Raw genomic sequence first — 17,570 nt, forward strand, 5'->3', positions numbered from 1 at the left:
AGAGAGAGAGGATTATGACATACTTAGATGTCAGTGTTGCACAATTTTGTGTATGTTCCCGGTACTATCGGGTTGTGTCTGACACAGGAAACTTAAGCAGTGATAGATTTCAGTCTGCATCCATTCAGCTCATGCATCTTTCTGTGTAAAACGAGGATGTGAAAGGTGGATTGCTTTCCGGGGGTTGAGGGGGGGCGGGGGGGAGGGATTCAGTTCTGGTGGTTCCTTTCCTTAACAAAATAATAGTAAAAATAATAAATCGTCCTTTCTCGTGAAGAATCTTCCCAAAATGTCTGCTTCTTGGAGCAGGCGTTGGGATTTCGCAGAAAGCTATAAAGACAAAGTCAGAACGCAGGGATTCACACAACACTGGTCAGGGGGAGACAGAGGGACGGAAAACGAGCAACCCCAGAACATATGCAACTCGCAGCGAACCCGAGAAGAGTGAAGAGCAAGCACTTAAAAATCACAACGACAGCAAGAATAGCAGTAATAAAAGCTTATTGTTAAGTTACCCTTCCACGTTACATTTCACCCGTCTCCTGGGCAGAGAAACGGCTGACCGAAGTTTTGTGCGGGTCTAACCGCGGTGTGCGGGTTGCACTTGCAGCTCTGGGCACGTACGGCGGGGACGCGAAGGAGGCTGAGCTGGGGGGCGGAGGTGGGGGGAGAGAGGCAGAAAGCGAGAAAGAGGGAGAGCCCCAGCTACGCCTTCCTCCGGGCTCCGCGGCAGCCTGGGGGAGCAAGCCTTCCCGGGGCTGGCAGCGGCGGGCTAGGCGCAGGGAGGGGGGAGGCTGCCCCCTCCGCCCCTCCCTGCCTGCCTGCCTGCCTGCCCGCGCAGAGCGGAGCGGAGCGGAGCGGAGCGGAGCGGAGGAGGGCGGCTGCCGCCCGCGGATGCTGGGGCGCGGGCGGCGCGGGCAGGGCGGGCGGCGCGGGCAGGGGAGCTGTCCTTCAGCACCGGGGGCCGCCGAGCGCTCCTCCCGCACCGCCGCCCGGGGAGCTGTCCTGCAGCACCGGGGGCCCGGGAGCGCTCCTGCCGCGCCGCCGCCCGGGGAGCTGTCCTGCAGCACCGGGGGCCCGGGAGCGCTCCTGCCGCGCCGCCGCCCGGGGAGCTGTCCTGCAGCACCGCCGGCCGCCGCCGCCGCCGCCGCCGCCGCCGCGGGGGAGCCGTCCAGCGCCGCGCCGCCGCCGCCGCCGCCGCCTTGATGCAGTAGCGGGGCCCGGGAGTCGCCGGGGGCCGCCGCGGGGCAGGGGGTGCCGCAGCCGGGCTCCGCTCCGCGCCCCCCGCCCGGGAGGGGCGCCGCGCCTGTCCCCCTCCTCCCCCCCGCAGGAGCCCCCCTCTCTCCTCGCCCACCTCCGCCGGGAGCGAGCGCCGCGGCTGTGCGGAAAAGCCATGGGAGGCAAGACCTCGGCACCTGTTCAGCTGAAATCAAGGGCTTACAGTATACTGGGCAGTCTGGCTTGGTGGTAGGAGCGGGCGAAAGGAAGGAGAAGCGAGCAAGAAAAAGTGAGAGAGGATTGGAGCGACTGCCGCTGCCGGGAAAAAAAAAAAAAATAAAAACCCAAGGAAGATAACTGGGAAGGAAAAGGATTTTCATGGCGCAGGCTGCAGAGCTAAGCAAGAAGACTGAAGGTTGCATCTCTGCTCTTACAGTCTCTAACTGTCTAGGTCCAGATAATGAGAGATTGTGTTGAGGATGCTGCTGCTGCTCCCCTGTTCACTGTGGAAGCCATCTCCAAATTAGCCATTACATATGGAAACTGGAGACCAGAATTTTAGAAAAAGGGATTAAGGCGTCTCGTTTTGGGGGGGGTTCTCTCTTTATTTGTTTGGTTTTTCTTGGTTCTTTTCTCTCTCTTTTTTTTTTCTTTTTCCTTTTTCCTTTTTTTATATTTCAACCAGAACGTTTCCGATTTAAAAGGCAAGCCTCTTCCCGTGTGGTCTTTCTAATTTACACTCTTTTCCGTGGGCTTTCTTACCTCCCTTTTTTGATATCTATCTCTCTATATATACCCATTATATTATTAGTCGGAATTATTATTCTTTTATTTTATTAAACACACACACCCCAAGAATCAGAAGGCGGTTGGGTATTTGTATAATGAAGAATTATGGGGCTCTTTGACAGAGGTGTTCAGATGCTTTTAACCACCGTTGGTGCTTTCGCTGCCTTCAGCCTGATGACCATAGCTGTGGGGACCGACTACTGGCTTTACTCCAGAGGGGTTTGCAAGACTAAAACTGTCAGTGAGAACGAAACCAGCAAAAAGAACGAGGAAGTCATGACCCATTCTGGATTATGGAGAACCTGCTGCCTGGAAGGTATTTGATTCTGGATCTCCACACACCCCCCCTTTCCTCTCCCACCACCCCATGTTTCTCCCCCCCTCCAAATAAATCCCTCCACATTCCACCATTTTCTCACTTCATTCCTTTCACCACGGATCGAGAGCGGTGGGCTCAGTTACTCAGGGCACAGAGGCAAGCAGACAGGCAAAACATTCTCTGCTCCGTTCCCTTCTCCTTTCCTCTTCCTCCCCCTCCCCCCCCTTCCCCAAAAATTCACTTCCCCCCTCCAACTGGAATAATGTGTGTGTTACAAAAACACTGAGAGACCCTTTCAAAAAGCAACCGTGCAGTCTGCCTGTCTTCAGCTTGTTTGTATTGCCTGGGAAAGCGATGCCAAAATGCTGTATGATTGCTGTGCTCCGGCTGTAACCACAGAGTGAAATAATTGCTCTCTTTGCAAATGGCTTATTTGCAAAGACAAGACTGGGAGTGAGGGGCGATGTGGGGAGGGGGTGACTGCAAAGCACTTCGGATGCAATTATTAGTTCACTTTAGGAGGGAAAAAGAGAGAAAGGGAAGCAACCCTGTTATGTCCAAAATGCCTCGTACAGTAAATCTGACGATTCCAGTCATCCTGAGCAGAGTTCAGAGCATTTCGTAATGTCTGTGAGCAACCACATCTCACTGGGCTGGGTGCAGAGGGGTCTAGTTGGAGGCTGACTGGTTTGGTTTGGGGCTGGGATTTTTCCCTCGTTTGTTTGTTGTTGGGGGGTGGCTTTTTGTTTGGGGCTTTTTTTTTTTTTTAAGGTTTATGGTAAGCTAAAAATAAACAAGTCTCTGAATGGAAAAATCAGCCTAAGTCTGATGTGGTGAAACTGAACAGCAACTCAGTGACATGTCTGATGGCAGAAGAGACACCGCCGCAGCCAACTTCTGGAATCAGACGTTCCTAAGGGAGGGGGAAAGAAAAGAGGGACCAGTGATTCGCTTTTAAATATGTGTTGCTCAGTACTGCTATTGGCGTACGTGTGGGCTGGGGAGGTGGTCTTCAGCCTGTGCTGGAGGGATAGGGGCAACCGATGTAAATGCGTGGTTTATGTTACACACGTAGCGAGAAGGAGGGAGCGAGAGCACAAGAGCGCACATTACAGCCCATTGTAAAAGCCCTGTTTATGAATCAGCTCCCAGCTGGAGGGTGGGCTGCCGGGGCTTTATGGACATCCAGGGATAATGCCTGTGTCTGTCGGTGTCCACCAGAGCTGGGTGTGCCTGGAGCTCCCCGATGGGAGAGAACGGGGAGTGGGTACCGCAGAACTGATTTTCTAAGACCGGCACTGGGAGATGGAAGGCAGTGGGGAGGGGGGAATAAACTATGTATGTCCTGATGTCTCTCACCAAAGCAAGCTAAAGCTGCTGTTTGGAAATGGTTGTGTCCGGGAAGAAGCGCGAATTTCCCCCCCGTTCTTGGTGCAAACGGTTGAGTGATGGCTGGACATGTTTTGAATAGCTAAGTGACTTCATTGAGCGATGGTCTATTTGACGCATACTGCATTTAGTGCCCTTTGTCAACCCAAACTGCTGCCTTTTAACATATCCTGCAGAGGAGCTCTATGCTGAATACTATATGCTGTCTCCACGCCAGAAAATCAATAGCAGTAAATTAATGGGGGATGTTTTAAACACACTCGCTCACACACATGCACACATTTCCTCCAAATAGATAAATATATAGAGGTATATATTAATAAAAAATGAAAAGCCTTTCACACAGCTATTCATTACAACTGGGGAAGGAGACATCTCCTTAATTAAAAATTAATGAGAGAGGGAAGGGGGAAAAAAAAAAAAAAGGAAGCCCAAATGCAAAGCCATGCAGGGAAGGGAGGCTGCGGGGAAGAAGTCCCTTCCTGAGCCGTGTCCCCAAGCTGGAGGGCGAAGGGAGGCTGGGGTGGAGACAGGAGGTATGAGGTCCCCGGCCGGGAGAGGCAGTGAATTCAGATCATGTCTATCTGCCCACAGAGCCGTACCCAGAGGGACGCGGTCTGAGGGGGAGGAGGAAGGGGCGGGTGAGGTTTGTCAGATCGGAGGAGCTCGGGGCTCCTTCTCCTTTACATCTGACAGGACCCCACAGGCACTGTGGAGAAGTGGCTTGCATGGCAAAGGAAAGTGCCAGGATGCTTCAATTAAAAGCTCCAGAGTGCCCCCAGCCCCCCCAACGCTGCGCTGCCAGCCCAGTCCCCCCTGCCCTCCCTGTTGATGCTCTCCAGCGGGCTCAAACTGCAGCCCTGCATGAGGGGTGTGAAATGCAGCCTGAGCACAAGCTGCATGGCCCTGGCAGGGTGCTCTCGCTCGCCCCAGCCATGTGAGGGTTGGGCTGGCCCGTTTCCCCAGCCCCTGGATGCTGGGCAGAAGTGGCGAGCGAGGTAAGGGGGGTGCAATGCACCACACAGGAGCTGAGCCCCTCTCTGAGTCCCTAGCCTGAGGGCACAGGTTGCACCAAAACTTGGGTAAAGGCTCGGTAGCAAGAGCATCTCAGCAGAAGGCAAAACCAGCCCTATGGACACATGCCGAGCAGGGCCTGGGCACGGGTTTGCTTCATGGGGCAGCACGGCACAGGTCTGGCACTGCCACTGCCGGGATGCCTCTGCTTGGCTTCCCGCAGCCCCACAGCCTGCATGGGCTGGTGGCTGGCACTCTTTTGCTCCCAGGACAGCACAGCCAAATATCCCCACCAGCCCCTGGACGGCAGGCCTCTTACTGTCACGTCTGATCACCTTAGGGGGGGTCATCTTCTTTCTTGGCAGAAGGAATCAGAAAGGTGTCCCTGGTTGACTCGCTCTCCCTGGTGAAAACTGCCTGCTGGTGAGTGGGAGGGAGGAGGGTGCAAGAAAGGCTCCTTTCCCCCACGATGCAGAGGGTGGGCAGATTTGTAGTGGGAAGGGCTGCGTCCCAGGAGGCTGTAAAAAGGGCAAAACCCTTGGACTCTCCTCACACCCTGCCCACGGTGTGGCAAAGACACCTGACAAAGGGTGTGGGACAGACATGCTTCTGCTGCCTGGGGTGGGCGTCAGGGCAGGTCTACAGGGCGAGGGGAGGTAGTGAAGAGGAGGGCAGGAGGCTTTGTTACAAGAAAATAATCAAAGAAGGAGCCCAAACTGCCTCCTGCTACTGGTAGGAAGCCTCTGATGAGGTAGCCTTCATTTCTGGGGATGTGGGGGAACACTGGCATTAGTCAACACTGTAGGCTGTTAGAGATGGTGGACCCCTCCTGTTCAAAATACTGTGCTAAATTGTCTTTTCTTTTCTTGGCCAAGACATCCAGTAGCAAAAATGGGTGTGGGGACTCAGTCTCAGGCTGTACACACAGATACGCTGTGGTCAGAATTGCAAGTTCCTCTTGGAGAATTGAGTCCTGGGCTTTCAATTTTCAAGTTCCCCTCTCTTCAGACATTCTGTTCCCCACAGTGGACTTTCAGTCAGCGTTTTCAGATCTTTGTATTGCTCCAAAGAGAAATGCCATTTGAGATGTTCCTCTATCAGGATTTCTTTCCCCCCTTTCTTGTGTCCTACAGTGAGCCCCTGCACCATGGCAGGGCTAAAGAGGAAAGGTGGTGTCAGTTCACATTACCGCAGATCACACTTCTGATTTTTTTCCTAATCTTCCTTGAGATAATTTTTTCTCAGTCTTTGGGGCTGCCCAAATGTGTCCCCAGGCCATTCAAAAATCTTTGCCCTTCAAGAAAAAGGGCCTTTCTCAGCCCTTTAACTGCGTAGGCACAAAACACACACATACACCAAGCAATTGAGATCTGCAAGCTCATGCCACACATGGATACTGCACCTCTTACAACTTTGAAATGGCTGCAGATCTTCCAGCCTAATTCCTCCTTGGCACTAAATGCTTTAAAACCACTTTTTATTATGAGTGATGCCTTGTCTAAGTCTTTCATTAGCTCCTGTAGATCTCCTACAGGATCTCAAAAAGTGAGCGACGATGCCTTATCAGGGTCTTATGAAGCAAGTAAATGAAATGTATTTTATATCTGCAGGTTATTGGTTTTGTCATGTTGTCATTATTATTAGGAAAGGGATAGGTCTGGGAGGCTTTTATACTGAGAAGGAGGGAGAGAAGAGTCCAGGGCAGGCAGGCATGAGTGATGCGCATGGGGTTAGACATCCCTGTAGATCTGACTGGTGTGAAGGCAAGTAATTGAATGGATGTTGGTGCAGAAAATAATTCCTGCCTAGAGACCCTTCCCAAGGAAAATTAATGAGCTGATCTGTTCCCTTTCCAGCTTGTTATATCTGAACAGTACATGAGAGTTAAGTGCAGTTTCAGTGTTTGCAAAAATGAAGAGCTGACAGCAAAGTGAGGCAGGGCACAGGCAGTGGACAAGCTTCTGCCAGACAATTCTGGCGCTGCGTCGCTTCCTTGCGCTGCCTTCTCCCACTGCTGTTTGCTCCTGGGCCAGCTCTTTCCTTTCACGCCCATTTTATGAGGGGTTTTTTCCTTATCTTCTGTCTTACCTTTCCCGATTTCCTTTCTTTCACCCTTCGTTTCTGTCAGCGTCCCTAGTTTTGCGCTGCGGAATTGCCTGCCGTCCTACATCTAAGGATCCACAAATCTGCCGGGGTCCTGTCCCCTGACTCTTGCTGTCCTAGTCCAGGGGCTTTTCCAAACCTGTAGTGAAAATAGCAGTAAATTAAGTCAGGGTCTCCATGTCTTCACGGTTCAGGACCAGGAGCAGCCTCGCATAGCCCTGAGATGCAGCAGGAGGCAATGGCCCGGCACATAGCTGATTGCTGCTGGCATTGCATCTGCCAGGGAGAAGCAGGATGCAGGGCTGGACAGGCCTTGGATGAAGAGGAAGAGAAAGGATTTTTAAAAAGTGGGGTGGCTGATGGTGAGGGAGCATTACTCGGGATCTCAGACTTGGATGGGTTTGGTTCTCCTCTCAGCTTAAATTCACACCTGACTCTAAGTCACCGAGAAGGTATGGATTCGAGGGGCTGGGACCTGCAAGCTCAATTCCTTTGTAAGATTTGACAAGGAAATGCCGTTCCTCACCAGTGAGTTGCTAGAAGTGACTTTTAAATTGCTTTTAAATTATGAATCTTCCTACTGCCAGAGAAAGAGGAATGGGTTAATATTGTCCTGAAATGCACCAGAAATTGCCTTGCTGAAGAGAGTGAGAGCGAAATGCAGTGGGAGGGACATGGAGATGCAGTGTGGCAGCAGTAATGTATAAAGAAATTACACAGAGATAGAACAAATGTCTCTTTGCCAGGGAGACCAGGAGCTATTCCTATCCAGTGTTTCCCTTTTAACCCATTCATTTCCCCATGCAGCCCTCTGAGCCCCCGTCTTGCTTCGCTGCGGTTTGGTACGATCTAAGCAAGAGTTTTGGGGGAGGAGGACCACTGAGGTTTGACAGCAGAATCTCCATATTTATTTAATTTAAAAGCAATAGCGAGGAGGTTGCCGTGGGGAGCAGGGAACATTTCAGGCTCTCAGATGGCTCTGCCCCCTGCCCCTCTTTTAAGAGCAGATTCCCAATCCAGCATAGCCGGTTTATCCCAGGGGGAGCCCTCGCTGCTCCATTCTGTGCTGCTTCTCCCTTCCATATTGCACTCGTTGTCAGGGGATGTGCTGCTGCCTGTCACGGGCACGAAACCTTCCCCCTCGCAGGGGGCTTTCGGGGAGGGAAGGGGGCTGCTGCCGGGGAATGGGTTAGCAGCGGGGCTCTCGCTCCGTCTCCGTCTCCGTCCCCCGCAGCCCCCATCCCAGGGCGACAGCTACCCGGCAGGGGAAACACAGAGCGCAGAACAGGTCAGGCATACGCAGAACGTATTGTAAATACAATACACCTAGAAGTTATTTTTCCCTTGCCTGTGTGACCCCAGCTTTCTCCTTGCCCTCCATCTTTGACTCATTCTATCCATCTCCATTTTAATTTGTTCTCATTTCCCTCCCCTGTTTTTCCTCTTTATTTTTCTCTTTCATCTTCATGTCTCTTCTGTGCTTTCTCTCAAAAGCAGCTTCTCCTTCATTATTTCTCCCTGTTTCTCTCCAAGTTCTCCGAGGCCCATCCCCCTTGCTCTTTCCTCTGTTATATTATCTCGTCCTTGCTCTCCTCTGTCCCCTTTGCTCCTGCCGTCTCATCTCTCTGTCCTCTTTCCTCTTCTCTCTGCCGTCATTTCCCCCTGGCTTTCCCCCGTCTCACGTACAGTCATTCCCACAGCTGAAGGACCCCATCCTTTTGGAGCTGTGCTGCCTCTACACTCTAAAGCAACTCTTTTCCAACCCCTCTCTGGCTCTCCCCCTCCTCCTTCCTCTGGCCAGTGTTCCCCCTCCTCGAGGCAGTGTATGACACCAGTTGCTGTCACTGTCTTCTCTTGCCCCCAGGGCAGCCCGGCTACCTCTGAAGGGGGTGAGACCCAAGCCCTTCCTTCTGCTCCCCTCATTGCTCGTTGCCTGTGGTCAAGCCAACGTCCCTCCACTTTGCTGCCTCCAACCTCCCATGGCCGGAGGGCTCACTGGCAGCTCAGCTGATGAGCTGGCTCATCTGCATGCAGCCAGCAACTGGGCTGGAAGGAGCTCACGGCAGCCCTAAATACCCTCCCTGGCAACCCTCAGACGTGGATCAGGCCAGGATCCAAATGGAAAATAAGGGTCTCTGTAGCCATAACCCTGGGGCAGTTGTTGTGCACTACAGTGGAGGATCTCCAGTTGTCAGGAAGAAGTGTCTCAGCAAGCAGTCGTCCTTTTCAAGCTGTTTACAGGGGGGTGGTTTTCTCTGAGATTCTCAGGAACGCCTAAGGGGGTGAGGTGAACGGGGCTGGGGTCTCCAGGCCCAGTGGATCTCAATGATCGGCTGTACGAACCTTAGTGAGCCAGGCCAGAGGGTATTGCTGGCTGGTGGGAAAAGGGGGATTGCATACCATGCAGGGCTGCACGTGAACCACGCGGCTCACTGGATGCCAGAAACAGGGATATTGCTGTTAGTGGCCCAGTGCAGCACGTGGCTGTAGACAGAAAACCCACCACCAGCAAGTCCCCAGGCATAAGGAGTAGAGCAGGGGGGATAGCGGGGAGTGCAGGAGCAAGGGCCATCCGAGGCGGGGTTTTGCAAAGTCAGAAGAGGGTTCATAAAAGGGGGACAGGGACAAGGAGGAGTAGGAAAGACCGTGGGTATGAAGGCAGCTTGCAAGACTAGACGTGTTTGCCTGGAAAAGGAGGTGAATGAGAGGGAAAGTTATTGGACTGTATAGAATAATGACTGGGCTAGAGAAGACGGATCAGTAGCTCTTGACTTCCTCATTCTGTAACACACAGACAGGAGGACCTGACGTGAGTCACTGGACACCCAGTTAAAGCTTTCTCATTTGATGCGTATCAGGGCTGTGGAACTCATTGCCACCAGAGCTCCCGTGGCCACAATTTTAACAACATTTAGCAAGCAAGTGGGCACTTACGACAGAGTTCACGAAAATTAAACGTCCTCCTAATGGATGTGAACAGCATTTTGGGTGTTTCGTAATTCAGCAATTAAGCCAGTCGCCATAAAAACTAGGATAACATTTCACAAGGGCAGTCTATCCCCTATCTGACTGCCATGTGGTTCTTGCCTCTTCCCTGAAACATTTGTCAGGGATTAAACGGAGCTCAGATTTACTTAGTCTGGCATTTCTTTTGTTTCTAGATGCTATGCTATGCAGTTGCAATATAAGATGCAAACTAGGCCTGAGTTTCTGCTGGTGTCAATGACTGCCCTAATTTGACAAATTAACAGCAAGTTAGGTATTTCTATCAAATTTTTCTAGGAAGGATCTGGGATAGAGAGCAATTAAGAGCATATGGAATTAAGTGGAGTCCTTTTTCTTCACACCCCAGGGTATAAAGTAAGTAGTTAGCAATGAAGGTGCTATATATGTGCGAAGAATTATTATTGTTGAAGTCCCTGCTTCCCAGAAAGCAATAGGCTTTGGGTCTCTTTGATGCTATCACGACTAAATTAGAAACGAGGTTGTCTCTTTTCTCTTGTATCTGTGGAAATGATTACTGAACTGGCATCTGATGACGTACAATACTGTAGTGTTTCTATGCACAAGAGATCCAGGCTCGATTCTCCCTTCGTTTGCACTGATGCAACCTCACTGGCTCGGATGGAGCCATGCTGCTTACGCTGTCTGTGTAGGCAAGGGGAGAATGAGGCTGAGGAAGGGCTGCGTGTGCTTTGAACAGCCATGCCCCCAAGGTCACTGCGTGTCCCCGCTTTGCCAGTGCCATACCCGACAAACCGGGGGCCCAGTTCACTTCCAGTGTGAGTGGGTGCGACAGCCCCAAAGTTAATGAGGTTCTGCACTTATTTATGCCAGCTGTTCAGCCAGTCCGGCAGCTCCCTTTTTAACTATTTCCATTTTCATCGTCTTTCACCCTCATTAGAAAAATTCAATCTGGCTGCCCTCCCTGTGGGGCAAAAATCCTCTTACGGTCTCCTCACCTTGGATCGGCGAGTGTGTAAAATGGCAGAGGTGACCATGAACCCCCTGACATTCACCTTTCTCTTTTTCTTCTTTCTGCATTTCTATCTTTTATTGAATCTCTTTTATTTACTGACAGCTTTCTGTCTCCCAGCTCCATTTATCCTCTTTGTGTTACAGAAAAGCTGTCCCATAAAATTCCAAACTAGGCAGAATTTTCATAACAAGCCCTGCAGGATAGGTGAACTCCACTTCTGGTTTTGTGGCACAGGCTGCTGAAGTTTTTATACTAGCTTCCTATCAAATCTGTAACTCCCCAGAGAAGCATATGGACTTTATCCTGCACCTCCTATTCCCCCAGAGCATATACTTCTACCTGCTATCTGTGAAAAACAGAAAATGAGGATGGTATACAAAAACTTGAGAATGCAATGCCATCCTATCCACGGGTAGGAATTTTTCTGATGTGTGTTTTTGCTAGAAGCAAACAACTATAAATTTCTGATTTAGCTTGTTGTATAAAGTATACATTCTGTCAAATAAAGAATAACACTATCCACCTCCGTCCCCTGAATTTTCTATCCCTTTCTGATTTTTCTCTTCCTATTTCTCAGTTTTCATTCTCCTCCTGAACATGATTTTTTTTTAGTGTCTGTTTTATTTTTCTCCTCCCACTGCTTCATAACTACATTTCATTCTTAAATTTGCTATCACTCAGAGAACTTCTTTTTTTCTTCAGGTCTTGTTTATACCACCAGTGTAGCTGCAGTGCGATGGATCACACTTGAACACTGAATATTTCCCAGGTTTATGGTCATGTTCATTCAGTATCATAGACCAAGCACTGTCAATCAAACCACTTCTGATCCAACCCTATTTGCTGACTCCTGCAACCTTACTGTGACCTATCCATTGTAACCAGTAAATTTCTGAGAACCTGTTCCTGGAGCTTTATTTCCTCCTGAAGATGTTGCCTAATACTTTTCTTCCTTAGTTTTTTTTTTCATTCTTGGTTTCAATCTTTCTTCATTCACTCCATCAGTCCCCTTCAGAATTCACTGTTTCTTCTTTTCTTCCCTTTTTCTCCATGTCATCTCTCATGTCTGCCATTTTCTCTGCTAGCCCTCACCCCTGATGACATTTCTTCTCTTCCCTTTAAATTTCTAGCCCATAGTCCTTCTGGGAAGGAACTACTCCCCTTGATCCCATCCCGTTCAGCCTCCGTGGAGAGGTGGTAGAACAGGATTGACAACTAAGTGTATTCATGTGTGTGTATGTGCAGACGTGCACATGTGCATCTCCTTTAAGATATGGTCGGTATGAAAGCTTGGTGGCTCAGATGAAGGGGCCTGGCTCTGACTTTTGCCTTTCAGACAGCCATGAGGACTCATTTCCGAATGCAGATGCCCCCCAGAATTGCCTTCAGAGTACAGGGTCTCAAGGGATCAATCATCAAGAATTTCTGCTGTTTCCTTTTAGATTCAAGCATTTAGATTGCCCTTTTCCTTAGGCTGAGGGTCACGGGTTTTTGAAGGGCAGTGGCAGAATCATAAAAGAAGACATTTTTCTCTTGCTCATTTTTGAGTGAGGGAGTGAATGAACTGTGATAAATATTTTTCTGTATATAGATAGAGCTGTCTCAAAGAAGTGGCAGAGGAAACAGATGGCAGAGGCCCTTTATAGGCAGCTGCTGTTGTCTCTTAAGGTGTCACCATCACAAGAAAAGTGGTTGTAATTGGGGAACTTCAAGATCAGTAGCGCCTGAAAGGACTCGAGCAGAAAAGAATGTCATCTTGCGTGAAGGCGGAGGGGGGGAAGACAAATCAAATATTCAGAGACTAAGGAATGGTTCTTGAGAGTTGAAATAAAGTACAGGGAATAGGTTGAAGTGACTATCAAGTTTTACTGAATGACATGAGCACAGGATGGATGGTTTCCTGTGTTTGGGAGTTCATACTTGGCCACAGACAGTGGGAACATTGAAGGCAGGGTGAAGAGCTGGTTTAGAGTATTTTGGGGACAGCAAGAGGGGCTGGTGTCCAGAGGAAACTACTGAGTGAGACGCAGAGACACCCAACGCATTGTGGAAATGCAGCAGGGGGAGAGGAAAGGTCCAGGAATAGCCATCTCCAGGCTCCTATCTCTGCCAACTCGCTTCCGAGCATCCCTGTAGTGTGTGCTTTTGGGATGGGGGGGGTGCTACCGTTTGGTGTAGAAGCCTCTGTCCCAGATATTCGTCAAATAATTTGCCTGCCTGGAGCCCTATCATCTCAGTGTATGCAGCACAAAGAGAAATTGTAAGTTGACCTGTAAAACAACAGAATTGGAGACACGTAGCTTCTCCCTCAAGAAATAACCAGGGCTAGGTTCCTTCATATTTTCCAGGCTGGGAGGGATTGCACAGTGGGCTAGTCTCCTAAGGCTTCCAGTCATGGAGTTGTTTACATCTCTCCTGCTCCCCTTGTGTCTCCAAAAGTGGGAGCCATGTATTCCTTTCAAGGAAGAGAAAATTCACATAAAAGTCCAATAGGAGGTTTGGGAGGAAACCAGGGAGGATGACAGGGTCTATCATGAAGTGCAAGGGTTTGGGGTAACAGCAGCTGCAAACAGGCTTGATGTTAAAGATTAATTGGAGCTGAACGTTGCACAGTGTCCTCTAGCTGAGACACCTCCATTGCAAGTGTACTCGATAGTCTCGAAGGAAACAACTGCCAAGAGCAGAGCAGAGCAGTGCAGCTGTTTTGCTGTTGGGAAAGGGAGCAACAGAGAAACAAATATGTCTACCCTGCTGAGTGAACTGCAATGCAAACAGCAGCACAGCACACAGGAAAAGCATGGGATTGACAATTTTCCTAAATTTCAGGTGACCGCCTAATCATTGCACCACTCTTCCCCAATCATCACTCCACTCTTCCCCTCTTCAGTCATTACTTCGTCCGTGTGTTCGCAGGAAAGCATAACTCAGAAACGCCAAGAATGGCTTTCCAGGAATTAATTCTAGGGGCTGTCTAAGATCACAGGAGAAAGGTGTTTTTCTGTGTGCTGCATCATTACAGCTTGGCCCACATTTACAGGAACAGCGAGGGGGAAAGCATTCAGAGCAAAGCAAGACTGTGAGAAAGAGCACTGTGAGGATGTAAAGGCACCAGAGCCAGGGAGGATTTATACTCTTCTGCAGAAAGTGAAGCGATGGCTTGTTTCTGGGAGTAGACTGACTCAGCTGTGGAGGAAAGCATCTCTGCATGCTGGAAACAGAGGGACGGTTGGGGCTGGGAGGGTCTGTGGCAGCTGGAAAGCACAGCTGGCCAGAAGGAAACACTAGGCAAGAGAGGACCTAGGACTTGGTCACGGCATGGCATGGGGAAGTGGTAATAGGAATGCAGTGTGAGTGCTGGAAGGAGATAATTGAGAAATATGGTCTGAAAGAGGAGGGTGAGTCAGGAGAAACCCTGGGACTCAGAGATAGGAGACACCTGAATTGCTGAGGGAACCAGGAATATCAGCTGGAGCTGATGGATGGAGAGACAGACCTCCTTATTCATCTTCTCTGCCTAGTGGAATGGGATGGATTTTCTCCTGTCTGATGCCAGCATCTGCCACCCCTAAAGGCCTTTTCTCCCTCTCCCCCCTGCTCCAGCCCATGAAGAGAAGGGTTTAGATGCACATAGACAGGGCAGGATCAATCACACAAATCAACCAGCCATGGATCTGCAGCAATTTGGAAAGTGTGACCAGTGGTCGTGGCTCTGTGCGGTAAAGTCTGACAAAGGAAAGCTGGGGAGAGGAAGAATCAAAGGAGCTGGAGTATAAAATTTTTGTCCCGACTTGGTGATGCCAAGAAATTTATCTATGTAAGCAACTTAAGGCAGGCATGGCCACCTCCTCCACTGAGGCTCTCTGCCGGTCTCACAGCTGTAAGCACATGAATTTGTCCTTCTTCTGGAGGCCTGGGGTACAGTTTTCATGGCAGAGAACCCATGGTTTGGCCAGATTATCTTTGGTAAAGCAGGGGAACCAGAACTTAATGTTCCTCTCTGGCTGCTGCTCTTCAGCAGAGGGTTTCTGAGTATTTCACTTTTTATTGCCATTGTGCCATCGCGGCTGCACCAAAATGCTTCACGTAGGGTGGAAACACCTTTATGCTAGACACTGTGCGTACACAAAAGCTGTCGTCCCTACATCAGAGAAGTGACAAAATAAGATGACAAATGACATATGAAAGGCAGCAAAGCAGAAGACAGCAAACGTGTAGAACTTGTTTCTGCATTGTTGCTTTTGACATCAGTAAGAGGATATTACACCTAGAACTGACTTCATCTCCTTTCCTTCTCCAGGCAGAGCAGAATGCAGAACAGGACACGTCTGCCCAGCATCAGGCAGTGCCAGAAGGAGATACCCGAATAAGTCTAAGCAAGCTAGCCTGGGTATTTCAAGCCCTAATAGCTACTCAAGCATGGTGCTCTGCACAGGCAAATTAGCAATGTGTCTGAGAGCTGTCAGGATGCAGCGCTTACTCAGGTGTGCTGCTTCCAAGACCCATGCAAGGTCACATTACATTGTGCCATGGAGACTTACAGTAAGAGCCTCTCTCGGCTCTCGATCCAAATCTAATTCCCGTATCCCCATACGGGCATGCCTGTGTGGTTGGAGGGGTTTCTTCCCCATGCTTGGTAGCCACAGGTGGTCTGAAAGGAAAGAATGATCACATCTCATTCTGTTCCTATGGGAGGGGTACTGTATTATTTGGAGTTCTGAAAGGGAGCTTGGTCCCAGACATGTCTCCGAGTGCTTGAGAAATCTGGAGCCAGAAGATGCCATCACAGCTGGATTTCTCCTTTGCAGTTCTAGCAGGCAGGGCTGAAGGACACGGAGACTAATCTCCATGTGACCTGCAGATCCTGTCCTTTCACATGAGGGCTGAAGCTTGCTGAAGAGGCAATGCTGGAATGCTTTTGCCCATGTGGTATCTGCCCTGGGGATACACGGCCACTTCTGTCTCTAGGGTTGTCACTTACCAGTGAAAATTCATTGGACTCATGACAAAACTGCAGGATTTACCAGCAAAGAAATAGTTTGTTCTGAAAATAAATAAAATCTGATCTGGAGGTGGTAATTTACTCAGACACCCAAGAGATCACTTATTTTGAGTATCTTGTTTAATTCTCACTGAGACTGCTAGTTTTCTGTCATTCTTGATCTTAGTTTTCTTGGAAAAAGGTGTACGTGGCTTCTTCCCCATAACAAAAACAAAGGAAAGGACTCAAGGAGAGGAAAGCTCCATGGCCATCACTTCGCTGAGCTGCACCACAGGGTCAGAGGTTGAACCCACATCCAAACAAATTCTTAAGACCGATATGAAGCCCTGCTCTTCTTTGGGATCCACGTGAAGAATTAGATCTCTGCAACAGATACACAGTCAGTAGCTTTTCCTAAATAATGAACTAATCAGAAATACTAAAAATAGGCTGCATTGGAACATCAGTTCAGCCATTTGGAATGCAGAGCAAACGGCACTGAATGTGTTTAATGAAGTGTGAGAGCTTTGTTTTTAATCACTGAGCTATTGATAAATTGTTGATAGGTGATTAAATGTGGACTTTGCTTTCAAATGTTGTGACTTTATGAACCTGCCAAGACCCTCCTGAGCCACCCTTGTTCCTTTCACTGCTAATGTAGTAGGACTTCCTGCCCTTTTCAGGACCTAAAATAAGAATAACTGTAATGCCGTCTATTTTTTTTTCCGGATAACAAACATTTAGCCTCTGGGCCAATGATCAATTTTCAAGAATAAATGTTCATAGTTGTACAAAATCAGACCCTGGGAACTGGGTCGGATATGAGAGAGAAGATGACAAGATGGGAGGCAGATCAGTTCACATCTCTACATGCTGTTATGAAAATAACACCAGGGCATTAGATTAGGAGGATGGTGACAGTGAATGAAGAAGAATCTGGTTTTTAATTGTACAGCAGCAAAATGAGTGGGGAATTGGGGTAGAGCCTACAGCTGAGGGGAGATTTAATTTTCATGCAGGGAAGGAAGTGAGCTGGGACCTCATGCATGTTAGACCAAGGAACATGCAAAAGGAGTAGGGGAAATTGAGGCTCTAACAGGAAAAATTAGGTCTATTATGAAGGTTGAGACAATACTATTGAACCAGGTTAGTTCATGACAGACCCTACTGGCTGTCCTTCACATGTGGACTAGATCTGCCAGCATGTCTGGATTATACTCGGTCCAGAATGACAGAGGAGGAGAAAAGAGTCTTAAACTACCATCACATTCACATGTCCCTGAACTTAATGTCATCCAGGATTTCCCCCACATACAGAATGTCTTCAGATGGAATTTAAGCAAAATTATTTGTTGTTTTGTGCTATTAAACAGGGTGAAACAAGTGGAATGAGTTTGAGGACCAAGCGCTGTATCTATGCTCTGGCTGACATATGCTAATACATTAGTAATCTTAGTGGGCAGTTTGCTATGCACCTTGAAGCTATCTTTACTTTTCCTTCCAGTGGAGAAGAACCACAGAGTCTTTCTCATGGTCTGCAGGAAATCTCAAACCGTACTTGAGATATAGTTTGCACACTTTACAACAATGTTTTAACACTGGTTTGCTTAGTGCACACAGTCCTTACCAGTTCTATGTTAATGTTATTGGGGTGGAGGACATCATCCAACCTGTACTAAGCCAGTATAGCAATTAATTAGCTGTCTGAACATTTGTATTCTGATTATAAACTCACAAATTATTCAACTCTATCCTATTAGGAACCAGGTTTTCCTTTTAGC

General features: G+C 49.0%; 1 protein-coding gene across 1 annotated transcript in view; it reads left to right on the plus strand.

The window, feature by feature from the left end:
• Nucleotides 1-2,112: 2,112 nt before the first annotated feature.
• Nucleotides 2,113-17,570, plus strand: part of CACNG2 (calcium voltage-gated channel auxiliary subunit gamma 2) — a 51,259-nt gene continuing 35,801 nt past the window's right edge. Inside the window, exon 1 of the mRNA XM_075491689.1 lies at nt 2,113-2,323. Coding sequence (XP_075347804.1) covers nt 2,113-2,323 — 211 coding nt within the window. The remainder of the gene's footprint in view (nt 2,324-17,570) is intronic.

The sequence above is a fragment of the Mycteria americana genome, chromosome 1 (genome assembly GCF_035582795.1).
Source record: "Mycteria americana isolate JAX WOST 10 ecotype Jacksonville Zoo and Gardens chromosome 1, USCA_MyAme_1.0, whole genome shotgun sequence".
NCBI lineage: Eukaryota > Metazoa > Chordata > Aves > Ciconiiformes > Ciconiidae > Mycteria > Mycteria americana.